The sequence below is a fragment of the Orcinus orca genome, chromosome 2 (assembly GCF_937001465.1).
Source record: "Orcinus orca chromosome 2, mOrcOrc1.1, whole genome shotgun sequence".
Classification (NCBI taxonomy): domain Eukaryota; kingdom Metazoa; phylum Chordata; class Mammalia; order Artiodactyla; family Delphinidae; genus Orcinus; species Orcinus orca.
Window position 1 is genome coordinate 57,778,346 of NC_064560.1, and position 24,913 is coordinate 57,803,258.

The 24,913-nt window shown below is 48.0% G+C and overlaps 1 protein-coding gene across 9 annotated transcripts in view; it reads left to right on the top strand.

The window, feature by feature from the left end:
- The window catches only part of ARNT2 (aryl hydrocarbon receptor nuclear translocator 2), a 198,772-nt gene that overhangs the window by 22,360 nt on the left and 151,499 nt on the right, over positions 1-24,913 (top strand). For 4 of the 9 annotated variants that reach the window (XM_033402966.2, XM_033402967.2, XM_033402972.2 and 1 more), the window contains exon 1: positions 4,186-4,311. The exons of 2 other annotated variants lie outside the window; for them this stretch is intronic. In XM_033402966.2, coding sequence (XP_033258857.1) covers positions 4,215-4,311 — 97 coding nt within the window. In that variant the 5' untranslated portion in view covers positions 4,186-4,214. Of the gene's footprint in view, positions 1-4,185; positions 4,312-14,532; positions 14,604-16,349; positions 16,486-24,913 lie in introns of those variants that run through there. 3 more of the 9 variants (XM_033402971.2, XM_033402970.2, XM_004278327.3) reach the window with 3 other exon arrangements.

The following is a 24,913-nucleotide window of genomic DNA, read 5'->3' on the forward strand; positions in this document are numbered from 1 at the left end:
CTTGAGGTCCGTGCTTCTTCTCAAGATAAATGTGGATTATTGGTAGCTCCTAACAGCTCCTGGGTCATGCTGGCCCACATATTTTCCTTCTTTTTTTTTTTTTTTTAAGATTTTTTGATGTGGACCATTTTTCTAAAAGTCTTTATTGAATTTGTTACAATATTGCTTCTGTTTTCTGTTTTGGGTTTTTTGGCCTTGAGGCATGTGGGATCTTAGCTCCCCAACCAGGGATCGAACCCACGCCCCCTGCCTTGGAAGGTGAAGTCTTAACCACTGGACCTCCAGGGAAGTCCCCTGGGCCCCATATTTTCTACTTTGAGCATAACTGGACAAGTAGAGTTGGGTTTTAGGATATTATCTTAATAGGATACCTAGAACAGCAAATCATAGGAGCCCCAGGCTGCCATCAGAATTCACCTCCTCCTGACCCTCTTTCCATCAGAGCAAAACCCAACTTCTTAATGGCCCCTTTCTCCCAAGGCCACTACCTAGGAGGGGGCAGGGCCGAGGAAAGGGAAGACTTGGTTAACACGAGGGTGCGGTCATCATTCCCTGGGTTGTCTTCCCTCAGTGTCCACGAAGAGGAAAAATGTTTTCACTACTCTTAATCTGGTTAAATTGTTTAGAACACCTTTCACAAATGAAAGGCATTCTTTTTGCCCAGGTGCTGTTGACCAACTGTATTCGCTTGGGCTGCCATAACGAAATACCACAGACCGGGTGGCTTCAACAACAGATATTCATTTTCTCACAGTTTGGAGGCTGGGAAGTCCAAGATCAAGGTGCTGGCCCGTCTGGTTCCTGACGGGAGCTCACTGTCTGGCTTGTAGATGGCCCACTTCTTGCTGTGTCCTCACATGGTAGCGAGAGGGGGGAAGCAAGCTCTCTGGTGTTTCTCATAAGGGCACCGGTCCCATCGTGGGGCCTTCACCCCCGAGGTCTCATCTAAACCTCATCACCCGCCAGAGGCCTACCTCTGACTACCGTCACATTAGGTTTTAGGGCTTCAACATGTGACTTCTGATGGGGACACAATTCAGTCCGTAGCGCTAGCACAGAACTATTTTTGTTAGATGCTTGTTGTAGTGACCCACGTTTGGGGCAGTAAGGTCGTAAACTCGGGTGGGAAGAGTGAGAAGAAACAGACGTCAGGAAGGGCCGTGAGGAGGGGCAGCAGGCCTGCGAGGTTAGGGCTCTGTGGCCGAGGCTCCTCCTGCTGAGACCTGAGCTTGTGTGCTCTGTGTCCCTGTCTCCCTCTCTCCTAAGACATTTAAAAATTACTTCTTTGTTCATGGCTCAAACTGAGTCTGTACGGGACCATCCCACTCAATTTTGAGTTTGAGGCAGGGCCTGGCATGGTACCTGATAGAAGATGGCTGCCTGGAAAACCTTAACAGAAGGAAAGCAGGGAGTTTTGAGCCTCAAGATTGAAAACAAGTGAGGTTCTGCTGATGGAAAGAACGGAAGTCAGCTTACCAGATGGTTCGGGAAGGAAAAACTGAGTTCCGTTTTAGAATATAAAGATTGAGGTTAACCGTGGAACCTCTAGTCCATACATTATTGCCAAGCAGTTGAAGATCATGTAGTCATACGTCTTAGGAAGATACAGGTCATTTATTTTAACCCTGTAGTCACAGCAGGGATCCCCATGATAAAGCCATGGCCCGATAGCCCCCCACCCATGCTGGGTGACATGTTCATCTATAAGGCATTTAGACATTCCCATCCCAGCTCTTGGAAAGTTCTCTGCTACCCTTCAGTTCTACTATAATTCCTCCTTGTTCCCGTCATCTGAGGGCTTACAGTCTGCATCCAGCTTCCCTTTCTGCTGCCCGGCCAGCCCCGCTCTGCCTCGCTGTGTCTCTCTGGCATTTATGGTTAGATCACCCACCCTCAGCAGTTGGTCCTGATGATGGTGAAGGGCAGTCTCTGCTTGTCTATTGTATTGACCTGCGGGCTGAGTACAGGGACTTAAACACCACTGGTGTTTGCATAATAAGGACTGTACTCATCTGATGACTGAGTGGAACACTCATTGTGGGCCAGAGGCCCAAGATCTGGGTGCTTTCCTCCAACCCTATGAGAGGCAGTGCTGTGGAATGGTTCACCCTGACCACGTCTGTGCACAGACTCAGAGGACGCTAGGGAAACTGCTGAGTAGTGAGCCATACTCGTATGTGCATTGCCACATTGACCTACTAACCGTTTCTTGGACATTATCTCATGAGGCATGAGTACATGGGTTGCATCACTTACAGATGCAGCGGGGGTGGGTCAGAGTGAGGCTCACCCAGCTTCACAGGTGAGCAAAGAAGGGACCTGGATGTTCTTGTGTTCCAGCCTCAGCACTGTGTTCAACCTTATACCGCAGTTGTGCAGGGATTATCTCAGCTGCTTGAAACCACTGTCCGCTGAAGGGCCCTCAGTTGATAAATGTGGGAAGTGGTACTGAAGGAGGGTCCAGGTCACACAGAGGAGGAACTGGCAGAACTGAGACCGTAAGCTCTGTGTCCCACATCCCTGACACATGCCTTCACAAAGCAGATTCTTCAATTTAATAGGGGCGAATTCCGTTCTCTTCTGGAAGAGATATGCAGAGGATTCTGAGGAAGCAGAGAACCACTGTTGGTTCAAAGTGAACGTTATCCCTTTAATATGCCATTCCCAACTTTCATTCTCTGTCATCTGCTCATATTCACATCTGGCCCCTGGATCTAGAAATAGACAAAAAAAATTTTGTGACGTGTAATGAACGTAACCCTCGATGTGTATTTGACACATCCTTCAGGCCAGGAAGTGGCCTGGAAAATGTGGAGGGTTTACTTGATACAGTGTAAGTCACCAGAAGGTTCTTTCTTCTCAGAATGCCTTTTCTATATTCCAAGCCTCCTTTTAGGATAGAAAGCAGAGGAAGTGAACTTGACTGACACAGCTTTTCAGAACAAAGGGATGCTGTGGCCTAATACTGCTGGGTCGAAGTTCCCAGCAGAGCCTCCGCCCAGTCAAGAAAGCCAGGCCCTTTCTCATGCCAGCCAGGGTCACGACCACCATTCTGTCCTAGGAAGCGGCAGAAGCAGCCCTGCACCCCTGCCTGGCATCTCGTCCTTTTCCCGACCCTGCCCCCCTTGGAGTCACATCCACAGGACATCACTGTCCTCTGAGAAGTACCAACAGGGCAGCCGGTGAGGGACCACCAGCCATCGTCAGGATCTTTTTGTCCCCTCAGAAGGGTTCTCTTGCCATTCAGGTCTCCTCCCCAGGATGAGAGCCACTGTTCCTGGTATCACCATGGCTTCCTAGGCCTTCTGACTCGATACCATAGCTGTGACTGGGCTTTCAGCCTCTAAGATGAGTCAACAGGTCGTATGACGATGTGTGTGGTCCCGGCTCTGAGATCTAGGTGGTCTCCCCACTTCCCAGGCCCAACCAGCCTCTCTTCTCCCCTGTCCCCCAGCCATGCTGGCCAGTTTCCTGCCAGACCCTGGATCTAAGGTAGACCCGTGGGGGAATGGAAAGGTCAACTATGCGTCATTTGTATGGTCAAACCAGTCAAACCCATAGCAGAGGTCCTAAGTCAACGTTCTTCCCCTCCAAAAGCTCCCTGGGTGTATTCCCTCTTGGGATACCCCAGAGCCAGGAAGAACAAGCCCAGAGGAGACAGAGCCCAGAGGACCCCAGATGCCACCACCGCCGGTCTCAGATTTGACGTGTGAATGGTTTCAGGCTCTCCTTCCTGGCTTCTCCATACCCTTTTCCTGATGTCTTTGAGGGGCTGGATCTGCCTGATGCTTCAAGGTTATTGGTTGTGACCTTGGGGTTTTGCTCTGCTCGGGTGGTCTGTTTAGCTTTAATGACACAGAGAAATCGTCAGGATTGGGAATGTGGGAATGAGGGTCATAATATCCTCCCCCCATCCCCCCCACCGCCAGAAACTTGAAAGCAGTCACTTAGGCAGCCGGTCCAGACCTTGGGTGGGGGGAGGACGGTGTACCTGGGAGAGCCTGTGCAGCTTTCCCAGGTCAGCTCACCCACGAGCTCAGTCTGCCCCGCTCTGTGCTGGGCCCTTCCTGGGTGGTGCGTGCACAGGGATGAATCCCACATGCTCCTGCCCCAGAGCATGTCCTAGGGGAGTTTTCCACCAGCCGACACTCTGCTCGTCTTCATTGCTATCATTCACCAGGATCCAGTATCACACGCCCCCGTGACCTCCTGCCATGGGGCAGTGGGCAGCAGTCAGGGGAACTGTGCAGTGGAATTCTTCTGAAGAAAAACAGTCATCACCTGTCGCCACCACCCCATCCCTCCAATGCAGTAAGTCCCCTACACATGTACCTTCAGGTTGCGAACTTTCAAAGATGTGAACGTGCGTTCGCACATCCAGTCACGTAAGTTAGTTCACGTGTCTGGCGAACATTGTCACGTGTGTGTATCCTGTACAAGTGGTTGTGCTTTCGTGTACTGTACAGTACTGTTTAGAGTACAGTAGTACAGTATCTTTATTTCAAACCCAGGAGGTCCAGAAGCAAACGTAAAAGCAGCAGTGATGTAGCTGGTACTGTACTTTTCAAGGTACCGTAATGTAAGATTAAAAATGTTTTTTTTTTAATTTTTTGTGTTTCTTTTTTATGTATTATTTGTGTGAAAAGCATTATAAACCTATTACAGTACAGTACTGTACAGCCGGTTGTGTTAGTTGGGTACCTAACTTTGTTGCACTTACGAACGTGCTCTCGGAACGGAACTTGTTTGTATGTAGGGGACTTACTGCAAAGGCAACAATGAAACCAGAACTCAAACCCCGAATTGTCCCTGCAAAGTCAGCAGCCCAGGCCCTGCAATCAGCAGGCCGTCTGCCTGCTCTGCAAGGTCTCCTTCCAGAGGCCCTGGCTCTCTTCCGACAGGTGGGTTGCCGAGAACAGCAGGGTTATGATGGGTTGCATGGAGTCTTTATGGCCGTTGCTCCTGCCCATGTCCCGGTCACGGGAGGACCAGCCCCCCTCACCCCGTCCGCCATCTCCAGGGCAGTCTTCCCGAGGCCCTCTTCCCGCCAGCGCCTCTCCTCTGAAAGCCCCTTGGCCTTTCCTTTCCCTGGTAGCTGCGGGGCTTCCTTCAGGATCCTGAAGGCGGCACGGAGGGGCCCTGCCTGCTCTGAGCCTCCTCCAGAACGCCCGTTTCAGGACCGTCCCTCGTCGGGGCTATGGGTGGGGATGGGCGGAAGCAGCTTGGCCAGCGCTTCTTGCAGGCCAGGCCCGATTCCTCTCTCTCTCTTGCTTCATCTTCTGTCCTCTCCTTGTGCATTTTCCCCTCAGGCCTCGTGGCCAGGACAGTCCCATCGCTTACTGCCAGGACCCTGGTTCTGCAACCCAGCCAGCTGTTTCTCAGCCCCCAGCCCGAGCTGTTCCCGCTCATCCAGCTGCTTCTGCAGGGCTCTGCAGCCTTCTCTCACTGCCTGCACTGCTGTTGGCAGCTCCTGCTGGTCTTGGTGCCGAGGGCAGGCTCTGCACCCCTCATCCTCCTTGAAAGATCACCCAGGGGCTGAAGCCCTCTCTGGCCATGCGTGGGTGGCCTGCTGGGTGGGGGTCATCTTGCAGGAGGCCAAGCAGCAGAAGCAGCTCTCTGAAATGACCAGCCACCCCTTGATCTCTGCCTGGGCCCCTCCTCTGCCTCGGGGTCAAGTCCAGGTGTGGTGGCCCCAGTCCCCTTCGCAGGTGGCCTGATGGAACTGACCACAGACCTCGTGAGGGTTTGACTTGGTGGAGCCCTCCTGGGAGCTCAGCCTCAGAGATTGGGGGTTTTCTCAATAGGTAAAAATGCAACATCTGCTTCCCATCTAACTACTACTCTTCTGGGTGTGGACCGTGATGAGATACACACACTTGCTGTGTTCGCCGGCATCTCTGGGGCGCAGTGGGAGGGCAGTGCCGTGCCCACCGTCAGCTGCATTAGAGCTAGAAGGTTCCTCAGCTTCTCCTGGGACCTGCTTCGGCAGGAGGCTTGGGCTCATTTGCTTAGACCAGAGGTTGCAAATAGTGGCTGATGGACAACATCTGGCCTGCCTCCTATTTTTCTATGGCCCACAAGCTAAGAATGATTTTTACATTTTTAAATGGTTGGGGGAAAAAAGCCCACAGAAGAATAATACTGCAAAATGTGAAAATTATATGAAATTCAAGTATCATTTGATAAGTTGGCACACAGCCAAACCCACTCATTTACATACCATCTATGGCTGTTTTGGGACCATAACCTCAGAGATGAGTAGTTGCCACAGAAACCGTGGCCTGCAAAGCCCGAGATATCTACTCGCTGACCCCTCACGGAAGAAGTGTGCCGACCTCTGGCTTAGATGGTCTGGACTGAGGGGGACTTCTCTGCTTGGGCCAGAGCCTCTGAGCACAGAGTGATGTTCCCATGAGCTCTTGGAGCCTGGGGTCTTCATCTATAAGTAGAGTGTGGTCTCATGATCACCGAAGGCCTCTCCAGCCCAAGCTTTCCATGGTTCTAGGAAACCTCAGTAGCTCCTTCACCAGGAGCTCACCCACTCCGCCCTTCAAGTATCAGGGTCCTGGCAGAAATTGGGCCACAGGGAACAAATCCATTTGGTTTTTGGTACCAAGGAGCACAAAAACAATACAGTAATCACTTTGAAAAGAAAACTGACTTTAATGCCTTGCATGTAAACATTGTTACTCCTTTGCACATTTTGTATTTGTAGTCACTCACTGTGTAAAACTGAAGGCACAACGTGTTTCTCGCATGATGGATGAATTACATTCATCAAGGAATATATTCAACAGGGAAACCACTTTGTTTCATAAAACTTTTCAAAGGAGATTTTGTATCTCTGGAAGGATAGTGATTTCCTTAATCACCTTTTTGTGGGGTGTGTTCCCGTTTTTTTTTTCTTCTTTTTCAAGTAAAGGCATGTAAAGAAAGAGAAGAATTGCACTTAAAGGATGAGAAGCGTTCTTCTTTTTTTTTTGTTCCTGTTTGACAAGATTTCCTGAATGAGAAACGCTGGTCCTTCCCCGGGCGACAGCATGACACTGGACGTCTATAGACTTGAGGGTGTGTAACAGTATTGCCTTTCTCTGCTGCGTTTTCCTATGGAAAGTTTACCTCATTGACATTCATCTCTATGTGGAGTCACACAGTCGCATGTGACTGCACCTGAAAACTTGAAGCCAGAGATAGAGTCCCGAGGGACAACACCAGGGCAGAGGGACCTCAGAAAGAGAGAGTTTAGGTGAAGGTGTGCATATGCTTTTGTGTCAGGGAGAGGGTTGGCGGGAATCAGAGATGTCAAAGGGCTGAGAAGTGGGACCAGCAAGCAAGGGACAGAGGGAGGGGTCAAGAGAAAATTGACAAGGGGTGGAGAGGGAGGGGCTCAAGGGGGGGCAGTAATGCAGCAGGAGTGCAAGGGAAGGGAAGTGGAAGAGGTGGGGAGGGAGAGGAGAGGAGGGAGGGGAAGGAAATGTACAGGAGCAGGACGGTGGAGGTAAGCAGGCGGGTAACCAGGAGCTTAGACTAGAGAGGTAAAAAGTGGTGCCTCAAGGAGATTTTACATGACTTTTTCTTTTTTTTTTTTTTACATCTTTATTGGAGTATAATTGCTTTCCAATGGTGTGTCAGTTTCTGCTTTATAACAAAGTGAATCAGCTATACATATATTCCCATATCTCTTCCCGCTTGTGTCACCCTCCCACCCTCCCTATCCCACCCCTCTAGGTGGTCACAAAGCACTGAGCTGATTTCCCTGTGCTATGCGGCTGCTTCCCACTAGATACCTATTTTATGTTTGGTAGTGTATATATGTCCATGCCACTCTCTCACTTCGTCCCGGCTTACCCTTCCCCCTCCCCGTGTCCTCAAGTCCATTCTCTAGTAGGTCTGCATCTTAGGTTCTTCATGACCATTTTTTTTAGATTCCATGTATATGTGTTAGCATACGGTGTTTGTTTTTCTCTTCCTGACGTACTTCACTCTGATGGACCTAGAGACTGTCATTCAGAGTGAAGTAAGTCATGACTTTTTCTGAAGTCCTGGGTGCAAGGTGGTGGGTGGGCAGAGCACATAGCAGGTGGGAACGTCCAAGGCCACCTTCTCCTTGATTCTTTCCAAGTCCTTCTCCCGTGAGGCCGCACCTGGACTCTACCTGCAGGTGAGCTGCTGGTACCAGTGGGGTGTGTTCACCCGCTCATGCCCATCCCTCCCGGGATGACTTTTACACTCCCCAAAGCCCACTGTCCAGGGAGCTTCCCATCCCTTGGTGTCTGCAGACACAGCAGGTGGCCAGCATGGCTCCTCCTGGCCCTGTGTCCTCCCTCCTGCATTTACCTCCAGGCCGCTTTTCTCAGATGCGCAGCGTGCCTCTCCAGCTGCCGGCTCTCCCCCTGGGCTTCCTCCGTCTCTGGGCTGTAGCACTTGCTCCCTTATATTTTGGTTTTCAGTGTTCAGGAACCCTTAGGCTCCAAGATTCAGGGCATAGGAACCGCCCCCCCCCCCAAGAAGAGCCACTGTCTGGTGCTCTTGCTTTGGGGACGGCAGAACCCACTGCTGCTGAGCAGGGGCCATTCAGGCTTTTGAACTGGCTTCCTTTCACTGCGGGGTCCCCGTCCTCCCTTCCCCCCCGCTTCTCATCCGTTCCACTTCCTCCCAATCCAAACAGCAGTGCCTCCTGTGCGTCTTTCTCACCACACTCCTCTGTCTCGCGCCTGCTTCCTCCCCTCTTTCCCTCCACAGGGAGCAGGCAGTCATAAGGATACTCTATCCAAGGTCGTTACCGGGTCAGACATGGGTGGTGTGTGGGCTCCAGAGACGGCTTCGAAGCTGCCATTGGTTACTTGCCACTGATTTTGCACCTGAATAATTGAGAACCTTTTATGTGCCCCTTGGAGCAGCACTCAGAGTAAAATTAATTCCTCCACCCATTCATTCATTCACGTGAAATGTATGTACTGAGGGGCCTGGGCGTCCCATCTATGATGCTCTGCACCAGTGAGCAAATGACCTCCATCCAGGTGTCCAGGAAACCTCCACTGTCTTCACCCAAGTCACCCCCTTCCTTCGTCCTTCCCTGTCTCTGCCCAGCTCTCACCATTATAGAGCTTCCCCCTCCTGTCTTTACCCGAGGACGTGGCGGGGCTTCGTCCAGCCTGGGCGAGCCAGCTGTAGCTGAAGTCCCAACTTCTCACCAGACAGGCACTCTGTTTCTCGTTGACTTTCAGGCCAGAGGTGGTGTTTTAGACTGTTTAAACTGCTATAACAAGAATACCATAGACCAGCGGCTTAAACAGCAGACATTTATTTCTGACGGTTCTGGAGGCTGGGAAGTCCAAGATCAAGGCGCTGGCCTTTGCTGTGTCCTCGTGGCTGGGAGCAGAGAGACAGGGAGAGGAAGCAAGCTCTCTCCTGTCTCTACTTACAAAGAAACTAATTCCATCATGAGGGCCCCATCCTTAGGACCTAATGACCTCCCGAAGGCCCCACCTCCAAATACCATTCCACTGGGATGAGGGTTTCAACATATGAATTTGGGGGGACACAAAGCAGTCTATGACAGGTGGGTACATCACTCAGAAGAGCAGTTGGATCTGAGCATTCAGCAAGGCTTCCAGGAACCCTGTTCTACGGGACCCAGTTCATCTCAAACATGGCAACAAGGAGAGCACGGCAGTCGTTGAAAGATGTGTCAAGTCCCTAAGAAAAATGAATAGACACTGCTCCCTGCCCTCGGGGACTAGAGACCCATGCTCAGCAAATGACATATTGTAACAGCATGATCTTGCTTCCACCCCGTGCCTCCAGGGGTCTCCGTCACAGTGCCGCCTCCTTAGGGTTTGAGTGAAGGTTCGGAAGTGTTGCTTGCTGGGTGGTTCGGGGAGTCTAAACTCGGCAGTGGTGTTCCCAGGTGACCCACATCCCCCAGATCATTAACCATCTAGTGTCCTGGTGGGGGTGCGTTTGCTTCATGGTATATGGGTCCTGGCGCCAGAGGTGTTACCCACCCCTTTCACTGTGGCATCCAGGACCTGGCGTCCACACACAGCTGCGTGCGGTCTGGTTTAATATATGTGCCACTCTCTGTCAAAAGTGTCCTTGTTTGGATGAGGATCGATAAGGCCACGGTATCTCTGAGACTCTAGTCTGACTCGCTTTGTCTGTCGCTCACTGGGTAAACAGTGTTCACCACGAGTCCACCGGCTCATTGCCTCCAGAGCCTCTGGACCTTTCCCATGCATTGCTGCTTGCGGTGTGGGTGTGCTGACACCTCAGTTTCCGGGGCTCTGTGAACTTACCTGTGTGTCACTTCTCACACAGCCACGTGTCCTGGGCTCTTTGCTGGTCCTTCTTCCCTCACATTATCAGGCTCCCTCTTGCCTTCTCCGTATTCACCGCCTACACTGTGCCTGGGACCAAATACTAGGTAAGCGTCGGCACAGCTGTGAGGAGTTCAGGACCAGGTCCTGGTTCTGAGTGGTACCAACTGGAATGACCGGCCCCCTGTGTGTGCAGGGAAGTGGGCCTTTGCTCCCCACGGCCCACGGGCATGGAGAAGTCGTGGACTGGGGGTGGGGGATGAGGGGCAGGCCCAGGCCTCTGGCCACCGCTGTCCCTCGTCCCCGCTTCTGAGTTGGCAGCAGCATGTCCCTCAGCTCGAATGACTACTTTCCTAGTATTTCTTGGCTGGAGTCTCACCTTCTCTGTTTCTCTCCTTCTGTTTTTCTCCTCTCCTCTTGTCTGGCCTCATCTCCCCGTTCTTTCCACTTTCCTGAATATTTCAGATTGTTGACCACGTATATTTACTACTGTTCTCATCAGAAAAGAATAAATACTATCTCACCTGGGAAATGGGGATGGTGGTGCTTCTCTCACAGCCCTGCTGTGGGACTCAGCAGGTACTTCATCTTGGAGCCGCGCCCCCTTCCCGCCTACCACCCCTTCCCCTTCCTCCAGGGCGAGCTTGCTCAGCTGTAGGTGCTGCACGACTTCCCACCTGCCGGCCTCTGTTCCACTTCCCAGCTCCGTGCTCTAAGTTCCCAAGCAGCCCGCCCACGGGTCCAGCATCCCACGCCTGCTCCTTCACTTTCAAATCAACCACTTGCATTGTACCCCCATCATAAGAGTACTGTATTCTAAATTGTAACAACTTAGAGATACAGAAAATGCTAAGTGGGAAATAAAAATCACAGGTAATCTGACCGTTCAAGTATAGCTTTGTCCCCTTTTTAGTGTACTGACCTCAAGACACACACACACATACAGACACACGCACAGAATCTTTCTCTGCTGTATGTGTGTAATAGAGGTGCATTGAATTAAATCCATTGGACCTAATGCTGGATCTCTGAGCATCAAAGTCAACGTTTGGTTGTGTTTGAGGCTGGAGCTGAATATCACCATCGTTGAGTGAAAGCCAGACATTTTACAAAAGTAGGTTTTATTGCTATTTTACTATTATTTATTAGTAGTAGTTACATTGTAAAAGGTTGACATCTGACTCAGAATAATATATGGGCACTGTTCACGGCTGATTGCTCCTGTGTTCATCATGCTGCAGTCGGTGATACTAAATAGATGTTCGTTTGCAGTTGAGTTTGGGGGAGGAACGAGAGGTATCAGGCGGACTTCGTATTTCCCTAACATCTCCTCTTTTTTCTCTTTGTTTTCTTAATTGCATCTAGATTGTTGATGATTTCCTCTAGATCAGCCTGGTGTACTTGATTTTGAAGGTTTTCTCTCGTGCAGTTTGGAGGTAGCAAAGTTGACAAAGCTGGCTACTAATTCATCCTTGTACAGATATGAAAACTTCCAAATAAGAATTTTCCTTGAAAGATGCATGGCCTAAACAGATAAATTGTAAAAATTTAAAATCTCGACAGTTTATTGCTATGAAGGCCAGTATGTATACCAAACAACTCCACAATATTAATTACAGGGCTTCCCTGGTGGCGCAGTGGTTAAGAATCTGCCTGCCAATGCAGGGGACATGGGTTTGAGCCCTGGTCCAGGATGATCCCACATGCTGCGGAGCAGCTAAGCCCGTGCACCACAACTACTGAGCCTGCGCTCTAGAGCCCGTGTGCCACAACTACTGAAGCCTGCGTGCCTAGAGCCTGTGCTCTGCAACTAGAGAAGCCACCACAATGAGAACCCCATGCACCACAACGAAAAGTATCCCCCGCTCGCTGCAACTAGAGAAAGCCCACGCGCAGCAACAAAGACCCAACGCAGCCAAAAATAAATAAATAAATTTTAAAAAGCAGTCTTTCAAAATCTCTAAAAAAAAATATTAATTACAGCATACTCTGATAATCTCTTTTATTCTGCTTTGTATTATTATTTATGGTTCTATAGACATCTTAGCTCAAAAAGGATATAACAGTCTTCCTAAAGGCAACAAGCTAATGCATTCTCCCTTAATATTTGTATCATTTCCCCATTTTCTCTTACATTTAAGTATTTGAAAATTCTTAATAATTGGTTTTGCACGTAAAATTAATAGCTTTCAGCCTATGGCAATGAATTATGACACATTATACTCCTGCAACAATATATTTATAAACCATCTGATAGGGAGAATTGAAACATATATATAAGGAGCTTTTCAATCTTAGTTCGTCTAGAATGCCTATTTACGTTTGAAAGTGAACATTCGGACTTGAACAGTAAGTTTGTGTGGCATGCCTTGTTTTGGGATTGCTGTTGATCTACTATAGATGTAGATGACGATAGGGACCCATGTGATTATAGGGTCATTGATTACCCCCAAGTTCAGGGACGCCAGAAACGATCCTGAAATCGGTATTCCACTGCTCGTCCTTTCAAAGGTCGAGGCATTCGTTCAGAAGCAGGGCAAATACGGTGACTGAAGCTGAATTTTGATGAATCCCTGACAGATGTATGTTCGCCTCTAAGCTTTTGTATCCTGCTCTATGAATGTGTACCCTTAGCATTTTCCTGTAACATTATTCTTTGAAATCGTAATATTTAATGGCTGAGTGTTTTTTATCTGTGTGGGTATTCCATAATTTATTAGCTTTTCACTTTATGTCAGATGTTTGAGTTCATTTGGTTTTTTTTCAACTTCAAACTGTATTTGGACAGTCAGCACGCATGCGAGTCATTCCTTTCTTCCCTTACCCTTCATATCCTTGGCCGCCGTGCCAAGGCCTTGGCAGTAATCAAGAATTGGCCTCTTCCGTTTCGTACAGGAAGGTCTCTCACGTATATTCATGTCTCCTCCTGCCTCAAAGAGTTTCCTTCAACCACAGCCTGGATTTTAACTGAAGATCCCTCTAAGACGCTCTCAAGGGCAGCCTGTCCACTGACAGACCCCGAGCCTACAGCCCAGGGGACCTGGCCTGTCTTCTGCCTGACAGATGAGACCCACTTCCCTCTGATGGTCTCTGGCTGTCGTATTTGACTCAAGCATGGGACAATTCGTGGTGGAGGCCCCGTTGTGGTTATATATGTGGGCCTTTGTTTGTCATGTCCCAGAAGGCGGCCAGATTGAGTGTGGAGCTCACTCTTCCTGTCTTCCTCCAGAATCATAACCTCATCGGTAACCTCCCTGCCTTTCTTCCTCTGGGATTGTTGGTTGTCCGTCTTCTTCTTGGGTCTGTGTGTTTTACCCTTTTTATAAAGTTCAAGGCAGGGATGCAGGGCCTTCAGCCAGGAGGGTGGGCTTGGACACTAGTGGGAATACAGGTGCTAACGCCCTAGTGGGCTCTGGTGCAGTGTCCGTGTTCCAAAGGGCACAGCACTGCCCACTCGGGCCAGGGAGCAGGGCTCTGCGTAAGCCAGCATTGCTAGCTGAGGTGGGAGGGCATCTCCCCAGGCTGCCCTGGGACTGGTTCCAGTTCCCTAATGCCAAACCTGCCTGCTGGCTAGGAGTGACTCAGGCCCACAGCCAGGGCTCTGTGTCCAGGAGGGAGACACAAGCTGATGGAGGAAGGACCTGGCCTCTTCCTTCTTTCCTGGGTCCACTGGCCATCTCTTCCCATGTCTACCACCTCCTGCCCTGCTGCAGAGACCCCCACCCAGCCCGCCTTTGGATGAGGGCTGCCTTACAGAGGATACACAGCTGGTTAAAGTCTAGCAAGGACCTGGGATCAGAGTCCCCTGGCTCTCGGTCTAATGATTTTTCTGTACCTTGTGCTACAAAAATCCCACCCTATGGAGGGCCTTTGGGAGTCATGTGCCCTGCCTTCCTTCCAGAAGTGGAAGGGACCCTTTCTCCCTTGCACATCAGGAGGAATCTTTTTTGATCTCTGCCTGACATGTTTTGATAACAATCTAGAGATTTCAACATACATTGTGGTTGCACAAGAAATCCAAGTCACCAATTTTTCAGAACCTAAACAGTTAACATTAGAAATTTTGCCGCAAATAAATTGATCAGTATGCAAGACAGTTGTCACGGCTGAATCATGGTCCACAGTTAAGGTAAACAGATCTGTGATGACATTTTCTGAGCGGAATACAAATGCAGCTCATTTCCTCCCAGAGGTTTCTGACATTTCTTCTACACGGAAAACAGATTCTCCCAAGAAGGTGCTGGTCACAAGGAAGAAAGATCTTTGTTTAATCCCTCTGAAAAGGTATGGCTGTGAAATTTTTTATGCTTTCTGCGAAAAGAATTGTTCTAAGAGAAATGAATAGTGACGAGAGCGTTTTTCTTTGATTAGCTGTCCCTTACTCCCTCCCAACCATGGAGAGACCCTTTTGGGTTTTGTTTATTTGAACGTTCATTAAAATATTATGTCAGGGCTTCTCTGGTGGCGCAGTGGTTGGGAGTCCGCCTGCCGATGCAGGGGACACGGGTTCGTGCCCCGGTCCGGGAGGATCCCACATGCCGCGGAGTGGCTGGGCCCGTGAGCCATGGCCGCTGAGCCTGCGCGTCCGGAGCCTGTGCTCTGCAACAGGAGAGGCCACAACAGTGAAAGGCCCGCGTACTGCAGAAGAAGAAAAAAAAAAAATTATGTCATTGTATTGTGAGAGTTTGCATGTCAATAACATTGTTTTGCAACGTGAAGATCAAGGGATATTTTTCTTATTTAGGTTCACATGAAATAGTGCGGGAGGGAACAAAATGTTTTTTCATTTCCTCATGTTCTTTTCATCTGTAATGCTCTCAAGTTTCACATTTTCCCCCAGGTTTTTGCCCCCTATACTGTATTTTAGGAATTCTGTACACTGTGTCTGCATCTGAAATGTGAAATAGTCCTTAGCTAGATGCTGCATTGTAAGCTAGATCTGTTTTCTGTATTCAGGTGAAGCTTTCAAAAGCCTCAGCTTGTACTGCAGTTGAAATGAGCTGAAAACCTGCAACTTTGTGTAAGGGTAGGCAGTCATTCCATCCCTGTGTGTAACGGAAACAGCATTTCCTGGGTTGGGGGCAATACTGGCATTTGGGGTGGGACTGCTGTAGATGGAGATATTTCTGTCTATTTGTGCATTTGTCGTTGGTTATGACCAGGGATCCTGAGCAAGGAGCTATACAAGACGGTTGCATTTGAGGTGGGGGAATGATTCTAAGATCCTGTTGGGAGTTGCAGTTGGGGTAAAAGGCCAGAAAGCTCCAGTGACTGGACATGAACAAGAGGGCATGCCCCTCAAAGCAGGGGCATGAATGAGTCTGTTCACCAATTCTGGAGCAATCAAAGGAATACACTTAGGAAAAGGGCATCTTTTATATCGTGCTTCATTCCTCCCTGAAGCGTTTGCTGTCCATTGCCAGGATAGCACAGGTGTGGCCTCCTCCAGGAAGCCTTCTTGGATCTTCCTGATCCTTCCCACTACCCAGTGTTCAGTCTCTTGCATAGCACACAGCTCTCAGTATGAAATTACCTGGCTCTGGGTCTCCATCACACTCAAGACTGAACCTGTCAGCGGCAGGATGGGGTCTTTTCATCTCTGACCGACCAGCTGGTAGCACAGCTCCTGGCTCAAAAGCAGAGCTTTGCAAATGCTGTGTGTAATTGAAACAGGCCCCATTTTCTTACAGCAGCTTCTGCAGAAGGAAGGGATGTCCTGATTAACCCCATTTCTTAGTTGGAGAATAGATGGGGAAACTGAGTCGCATAGCAATGAAGCCAGACTAGAACCAGATGCCTGTTTAGTGCATGACCCTCTGAATAAATGGACAGAGGAAGGTGTAAGCGATCACACCTCTCCTTTGCTGCAGAGTCCCCATATATCAAGTGTATGGTGTGGTAGATGTAAATATGCAACCGAACCAACCGTATTTTTCTTCCTCCTCCAGAAATTTTTTGCCCCATGCAGTCTCAGTGTAGGAGGATCAGGTGGCCAAGGCTTTTTAGAGTCTTCCTTTCTGGGCTCTGACAGTGACACATCATGTATTTTGAGGCAGTAACATCATCTCCTTCCTCCTGAATGCCCTCTGGGTGGCTCCATCATTCAGGCCCTGTTATCTGTCATCTGGACCGCTGTGACCTTCATTCATTCACAGGAGAAGTACAGGTACAGTAAGAATGAATCACCAGGGACCAGACCTAGAATGGGAGGGGAAGGGATTGGCCAAGGACAGGCTTCCTTGGAAAAGTGATGTTTGAGCTGAATCTTAATGACCGTTAGGAGTTAACTTGGTGAAGAGATGGAAGAGAGCTTTCTGGCCACAGGACACAGCATGTGCAAAGGCCCTGAGGTGGGAGGGAACACAGTGTGTTCATAAGATTGATAGGGCTGTGTGGCCAGAGCCGAAGAGGTGGGTAGGAGAGGTGGACAGCAGCCTGGCCACACAGGAACTGGCTGATCGTTGCAGGGAACTCCACATTTGTGCTGAGAGCAAAGAGAAGCCGCTAGAGGAGAGAAGTAAGAGGTGGACTGGTCAGCTCAGACTCCTGTGCGAAGAGTGGGAGAGTAGATGCAGAGGGATCAAAGGAGGAGGCCCTGCGATAGGCCAGCAGAGAACCCAGAGGACGGAGAGACCTTTAGGACGTGACAGCAGGACTTGAGAACTGGATTTGGGAATCATCAGCACAGAAATGGTATTGATGCCGGTGCTTGAATGGGTTCACCTGGAGGGAGAACAGAGAAGAGGGAGTGGTGTAAGTGCCTGGAGGCCTGTTGGAGGAGGGGGAGCTGGCCAAGGAGAGGAGAAGGCGGGCCTGAGAGGTGGGAGGGAGGGGATGCGGCCCCTGGCAACCCAGGAGAGAGTGCTGGTGATGGTGAGTGGGCAGCTGCACCCCACAGAAAAGGGTGGGGGCAGAGATGAGACCCCTGAGATGATGCCAGCTCCCTAGCCGGGTGACAGGGACAAAGGCCTGACTGCGGGGGATTGAAGGGAGAATGGGAGGTGAGGAGACCCTGAGGGGAGACCCGAAGGGGAGCAGTGACTTTGCCACATGTGGCAACTTTTTTTTTTTTTTTTAATATTTATGTTATTTATTTATTTATTTGGCTGTGCTGGGTCTCACTTGCGGCATGTGGGCTCCTTAGTTGTGGCATGAGGGATCTTAGTTGCGGCATACATGTGGGATCTAATTCCCCAACCAGGGAGCGAACCCAGGCCCCCTGCATTGGGAGCGTGCAGTCTTACCCACTGGACCACCAGGGAAGTCCCTACACGTGGCAACTCTTACTTGTACAGTTGACAATTCCTCCTCTGCTTTTAGGATTGATATGCATGTTGACGTGGTGTTCTGGTCCGTAGGATGTGTTCATGTTTCTGTGGCACTAGAGCCTCTCCTTGTTACGTGTGGTCAGCCCTCAACTGCGGGGGAAGTCAAGGTGCGGACCATGACCGCCACGCTTCTCTCAGTGGAATTCCTTGCCAGTGCCCGCCTGGGTTGCCCACAGGGAACCAGAGTCAAGTGGGCGCGGGTGGTTCATCCGGGATTTCTGGGCTCCCTTGCTGGCTTTCATGAACCCTCTGAAGGCAGTGTGGAGCTGTGTGGGACCGTGGGGTCCCAGGGCTGTGACGGGGGCACGTGCACCTGCTCAGGTGAGGCTCCCCTGGGTGAGAGCACGGTGTGGTGAGGAGGGAGCCGTGTCCACCTCAGTCCAGGGCGGGGGGTGTGCATCTGTGGAGCCCTGCAGAGACCTGGGAGAGGGGGTGGAGGCACACTTGGGGCCTGTCTGCTGAGCCCTCCCTGGGCTATGGGTGGGCCAGCCACTTAAAGGCAGAGCTCTCAGCAGGGAGGCAGTATGAGGTCAGCACAGGACGAGGACCGCGGCTCAGGCTGCCCGGGTGTGTGGCAGCCCCCGTGTCTCCCTGTAATAGCATCACCCTGGGGGGCATTTTGCACGTGGGGCTGCAGAGGAGTCAGTCCCGTGGCCACCCCCCTCTTCTGTGGCCCACTGTCACCCTCCCTGCACTCCTTTGAGACAGAGCCATAGAAATCAAATCACAGAAGTGACCTAATTCCTTACCGTAAGAAAATGATTGTAAGTTTTGTATGTGTCTGTGTGTGTGTTTTACTTAGCAAACGCTTAGAAGTGCTTACTATGTGCCAGACATCATTCTAAGTGCTTTATGGGTACTAGCTTTTTTAATCCTCATAGCAACCTCATGAGGGATTTACTATTTCTTATTATGCCCATTTTATAGATAGAAGACTGAGGCACAGAGAAGCTAAGTTTTGCTCAAGGGTTATGTAAAAATACACACACACACAATGTCTGCTTTAAAAAATATTCTTTTCTTGGGGGAAAGTCAAAGGGGAAAGGGGAAATAACTTCTGCCAGGCATCTGTTATTTTTATTTTTTATTTGCCAGTCTTCTTTATTTTTTTTTAAACGACAGAAATTTATTGTCTCACAGACTGGAGGCTAGAAGTTTGAAATCAAAGTGTCAGCAGGCTTGGTTCTTTCTGAAAGCTCTGAGGAAGACTCTTTTCCATGCCAATCTCATTGCTCCTGGTGGTTGCCCACAGTCTTTGGCATTCTGTGGCTTGTAGACTGCCAGGCGTCTTAAATGAGGGCTCTTCCTTAATCCTCACAGTAACTGTGCATGATGTGGGGATATTCCTTTTTTTATAGATGAGGAAACTGGAGCTTAGGGATAATGAATAGCTTGCCCGTGACCCCAAAGCATGGACATTTCCTGCATGTCACGCAGCTTCCACCCGGGCCTGTGATTTAGAGTCTTGATGTTACAGCGTCTCTGGTTGCCCCCACCCCACCTGGGGAAGGGGTCTGCTGGCCGCCCAGCCTCTGCCTGAGCACCTTGAGGGGCGAGGGCCCAGCAGAGGGTGGCTGAATGGCGAGAGCCCGCTCTGCTGCTTTGCAGTCATGTGACCGAGGCATGGCCCTGACCTCTCTCTGCCCAAGTTCCCTCGTCTGTACAATGAGTTGACTTTATACCTCCCTTGTAGGCTGGATGTAAAGCACACGTGAAGAGCTTGGGACATAGCAAGCACTCAACATAAATCTTATTACCTTTATACAGAAATATTTTACATATTTTTGTATAGGATGTTTATCATTATTATTAAGCCAGTCCATTCCATTGTTGGACACTCTTGTTATTAAAAAGGTATCCCCTTCCTTTATCTCTGTCTCATTCGTTCACTGCGTCTAGCTCTCCAGCTATATATGCTTTTGACTGTGGCTTACAATGAAACCCTTTAAAAATACGTATTTCTCTGTTTGTGGTCATTAAATTAACACATCATTACCTTAATGTTAAATTAACACATGTTGTTGAAGAAAAAAACCTTGTATATTCAAAAACAAAAAGAGCTTTTAGGAGAAAATAAAACCCACCTATAATTCCCACAACAAAAATAGCCAAGTTTAACACATTGATGTACTTGTATCTGCCTTCCGGTCTTTTTCTGTGCATATATTAAGTACATACATACACACACACACACACACACACACACACACACACAGCTGTGGCATCCTTTTGTGAGGCATGGGTAACTTAATGTCTCTTGACACATACTGCCAACTCATCCTTCACAAAGGCTGTGTTCATGTACACCCCCAGGGGCAAGGTATGACCATGGCCACATTGTCACCCAGTAGGTATCCGACTCTATTTCCTCTCTGCTCAGTGCTACGGTCAAGTTTCCACTTTTCTTCCTTTTGGAGTGAAATTCAATAGCCCTGGAGCAAATCAACAATGGGCTTATGGGGATACTTTCCATCTAAATGTATAATACCAGGCTCGGGGACTTTCCTGGTGGCACAGTGGTTAAGAATCCACCTCCCAATGCAGGGGACACGGGTTCGAGCCCTAGTCCGGAAGATCCCACATGCTGCAGAGCAACTAAGCCTGCACTCTAGAGCCCGCAAGCCACAACTACTGAGCCCGTGGGCCACAACTACTGAAGCCCATGTGCCTAGAGCCTGTGCTCTGCAACAAGAGAAGCCAACGCAAATGAGTAGCCCTCACTTGCTGCAACTAGAGAAAGCCTGAGAGCAGCAATGAAGACCCAACGCAGCCAAAAAAAAAAAAAAATACCAGGCTCTGTCTTGGAGACCCTCACCTCTGAGTGAGGGTCTCACCGGGTGACCCTCACCTGGTGAGTGACCTTCCTCTGGCCACCTTTCCTGGGTGGGTGTCCTAGGAGATTTGGTAACTTACATTCGAGTCACATGAAAAAGTTGCCAGATCTGGGGAACAGTTGTCATTTTTCCAAAGAAGGCTGACAGCTGATCACATTGGTAGATATGAACATAGATTACAGATGAGAGAGACATGTTTTTTATATTTTTATTTGAATGTATTAAGAGCGGCTCCTAAAAGACATTAGAGAAAAGTTTAACCTTTAAAGTGAATTTTAGTCTCATCAGTTGCATCTTTCACTTGGTTTCTTTCGTATCTAAAACTCTATTTTAGTTACCACAATGGCATTTGATAAGATGAGACATCCGTTCCTTGAGAAAACTAAGAAAATGGGATAGGAGCAGATTTCCTTGATGTCGTAAAGCATATTTGTCTTAAACCAGCAGGTCATTACGATTAAATTCAAGGGCCAAGCAAGTTTGCTTACCATCACCGTAATCATGATAATTTTAATCGTTGCTTCCTGAGAGTTTTTTTCCCTCCCAGGCACTGTGTTAGGCTCTTCATATACATTACCCTTAATTTTTAAAATGATCCTTTGAAGTAGATTATTGCTAGGAACTGTTTGGGTTGTGATTTGAAACCAGGTATGTTTCACTGCAAAGCTCTGTGGCCTTTCTGGTACCCAGTTATTGGTCATTATTATTGAATATTCTGGAAGTTCTGACCAGTGAAATAAGACATGAAAAGAAATTAAACCTTTAACTATTTAAAGTGAGAAAATAGTATCATTATTTGTACCCCATAGGATTTGTAAAATTAGAAAATTCAGAAGAATTAATGATGAATCATTACAACAATTTAAAAAATTTGGTGAAATGGCAGGACATATGGCAATGGCCCTAGAAACTCTGTAGCCAAATTTTGAAAGCATAATACGTACATAGAACAGCAAGGGAGGGGAGGGCAACACCTATCTTAGCTGCTGGTCAAATCAGTTGATATCAAGCATGACAGAGTTATCGTAGCACAATTATCTTCATAGCTAGTAACCAATCAGAAAGTAATCTGGGAAAGGAGATCTCATTCACACTAGTAGCAATGATCATAATACACAACACAACATCACATCGTAATAACATCACAAAGTACCTAGAAATAAACTGAATGAGAAAGTGGGGGGATCTATATGATGAAAATGCAAGACTTTTTATTGAGCTAAAAAGGAAGTCTTGAGTAAATTATAGGCTTATGTCAATTCTTTGTTGAAAATTCTAAATGTTGCAGAACTGTCACTTTTCTCCAAAATTAATTGTACGTTCAAGATAATCCAATTAATTTCCAAAGGAGGTTAAACTTTATATCTTAATCAAATTATTCTAAAATTTAAATGGAAGCATAAGCCAGAAGAACAAAGATAATTCTGAAAGGTAAGAGCAGTGAGAGAAACTTGCATCACTAAGTGTGTTATAATGGTGCAATACTAGAGCAAGTATAGATAACTGGGTAATTGACAAAAAAAGAAAATAGATATTCTAGAAACAGACACATTTTCTATGTACAAATAAAACGTAAGACAGAGGGAGCATCAAAAAAACTTATGGGGAAAAGGAAGGACTCGAATAAATGAGGTTAGAACAATTGATCTTTTCTTATGCTGTGGACTGAATTGTATCATCTTCTCAAATGCATACGTTGAAGCCCTAACCGTACCAAGCCCCACCCCCACCCGCCATTGACTGTATTTGAAGCTAGAGCTTATGGGAGGTAATTAAGTTTAAATGAGGTCATAAGAGTAGGGCCCTAGGATTGGTGGCCTTAGAAGAAGAGAAAACGACACGGAGGGCAGGTGGTCTGTAAACCAGGAAGTGGATTCTCACTGGCGCCCAAATTGGCTGCCACCTTGACCTTGGACTGCCCAGTCCCTGAACTGTGAGAAAATACATTTCTTTTGTTTAGGCGCCCCGTCTGTGGTATTTTGTTATGGCAACCCAAGCTGACCAATACATCTTAAAACTCTACCTCTTAAAGCTTTCTCTAGTATTAAAAAATCTCTCTCAAAAAAAAAAAAAAAAAAATCTCAACCTAAAAAAGCAAGCAACAGATTGGAAAAAGATTGTAAAAGATTTTCAGAAAATGTGGCAAAGCTCTAATATCTTTGTCATAAAAAGAGATCATACAAATAGATGAGAAAAAAACCTCTGAGTCTCAGTAGGGAAGCGGGGACATGATATACAGATGCAGTGTACAGGAGAAAATGTAAACCTAGAATGAGCCAGGTCTTCTTAGAAATGCTTTTTGAATGCGGGAGGGGGGAGGGGGTAGTTTTGGACATTGTGGATGGTGAGCCACCATCCTTCTGTATTGTGTGTGCAGCCCCCTTTGCTGGAGATGTGTATGTGCCTCTCATTTGCAAATTATGTCCATGTATTTGCATATAAGGCTCCCTTGCTCCCTTCCCCTTATCCCATGGTGCATGGGCTCTATGACACATGCATATCACATGTAAAGATTGTAGCCAACTCAGCATATCCACCACATGGCCTTCATGAAGCATACACTTTCTCTGTGGTAGAAACTACTTGTGTCTGCCTGTCCACTTGCACTTGGTATCTCGAACCAAGCCTGGAGGGCACAAGAATATACCTAGTGGGGTCTGATGGAGGCAGGCCTGTCTTCGCAGAGCTGGCTCTTTTTCTGGGCCAGTGAAACTTAATCATGGGAAACAGTCCAGCAGAATAAGATGCTGATGTGACAGCAAGACCGGGCCTGCCCCTGGCCCGGCCCCTGGTCCACCGTGGGCACCTGTGGAAGTCACTTAATCTCTTTTTCCTTGCTCCCCTCATCTGTCTGAGGAAAGGATTGGACTTCCCATATTCCTCAACCCTTGCCCCATAGCCAGGGTTTTTGTGGAACTTCACCGTCTGCACCTTTGTTTTCCCCAAATAAAATGGGACAGATATCAGCTTCTTTCCTAACTGCACATTGCCTTCCGTTTTCCTCTCCTTCCTCCCCACTCCCCACCTCCGAGCTGGAGGGTAACCACACAGGGAAAGGGTGGGCCTTTCCAGGTCTGCAGACAATGGCAAAGATCTCCTCCAGCCTGACGTTTCCTTAACTCAAAGGCAGGAATGAGGTAGTTGACTTTAAAATACTTAAACTAGTGTCACGTGGAACATGAGTTGTTCGGAGAACACATTTTAAGAGTTTCCACCGTTAGAGACCTTTATGATACGCTGGCTTAGTCACGGGTAAACAAACGTCCTTATATCAGGACTTCTCGGTGTGTTTTTTTGGTGGGCACTGAAATCTTCGAGGAGGGGGATAAGTGTGTGGCTTTTCCCTAACCTGTTTGACCACGCAACCCTTTTTCCTGGAGAATCTTAAGGGCCTGATGTTCTGTGGGACTTACTTTGGGAAGCGGTGACTTTTGTTTTCACCCATGTTTGCACTGGCAGTGACTCAGCCTTTTAATTTTGGGACTTAATGGACTTAATGTGCTGTAGCCTCCATTGCAGAAAAAAAATACAGATTTCTTATCAGAAGCAGGCAGATATAAGGTTATGAGGTCGTTGCTGTTCATACTGCCTAGCTGTCACAAATCCAGTACAGGAATTGTTTAGAGAGGAGAGGATTGCTTTAAGAAAGGGATTTTTTTTTTCTCCTTGAGTACTTTCCAATGTGTACATTAGTTTAAAAAAAACCAAAAACAACAACAACAAAAAACTAATAGCTCTCAAATTTTTGTGAACATAGTGGAGTAGCTAAATTAAGATTTTGTTTATTAGTACTGTAAAATTCTTCTACAGAACTTTTGAGTGGAGTAGTTCAGGTTGACCTTAGAGTGTGTTTATTAAACACAGTGTCTTTGGACATAACTGTGGACCAGCGGTCAGATGCCTCCGTGGTTTCTGGGAGGGGGCAGAGAGCAGCAACTTAACACTTCTGAGCATCACCAACGTTCCTTCACTAACAAGGGCCCAGATCCCTGTCTTTATCCCAGACTGTCTTTCTGAAATACATTTTCGTAGACTGTTGCTTCCCTTCTGCCCTGAATAAGAGTTGGGCTGAGAAAATAGAGCCCTGTGGGAGTCATTCCCAAGAACAATAAGCAGGATCATAGAGGCCCCTGGAGTACTGCATTTGTCATTTAATGGTCTGAGGAAAGGTCATCTGAGTTCAAGAACTCTCCACAAAGTGGGAAGGAGAAATTCTTTAACTGTGGTTTCTTTGACGTTAGGGATGTGTACCTTGGTCTTAACAAGCTTCTGAAAGTTTCTAGCTTATAAGCAATAATACATTATGATAAAGATGTACTGGAAAGGTACTCTCGTCTAATGCCAGACATACCTGTTGTTTTTTTAACTGAAGTATAGTTGCTTTACAACCTTGTGTTGGTTTCTGCTGTACAATGAAGTGAATCAGCTCTAT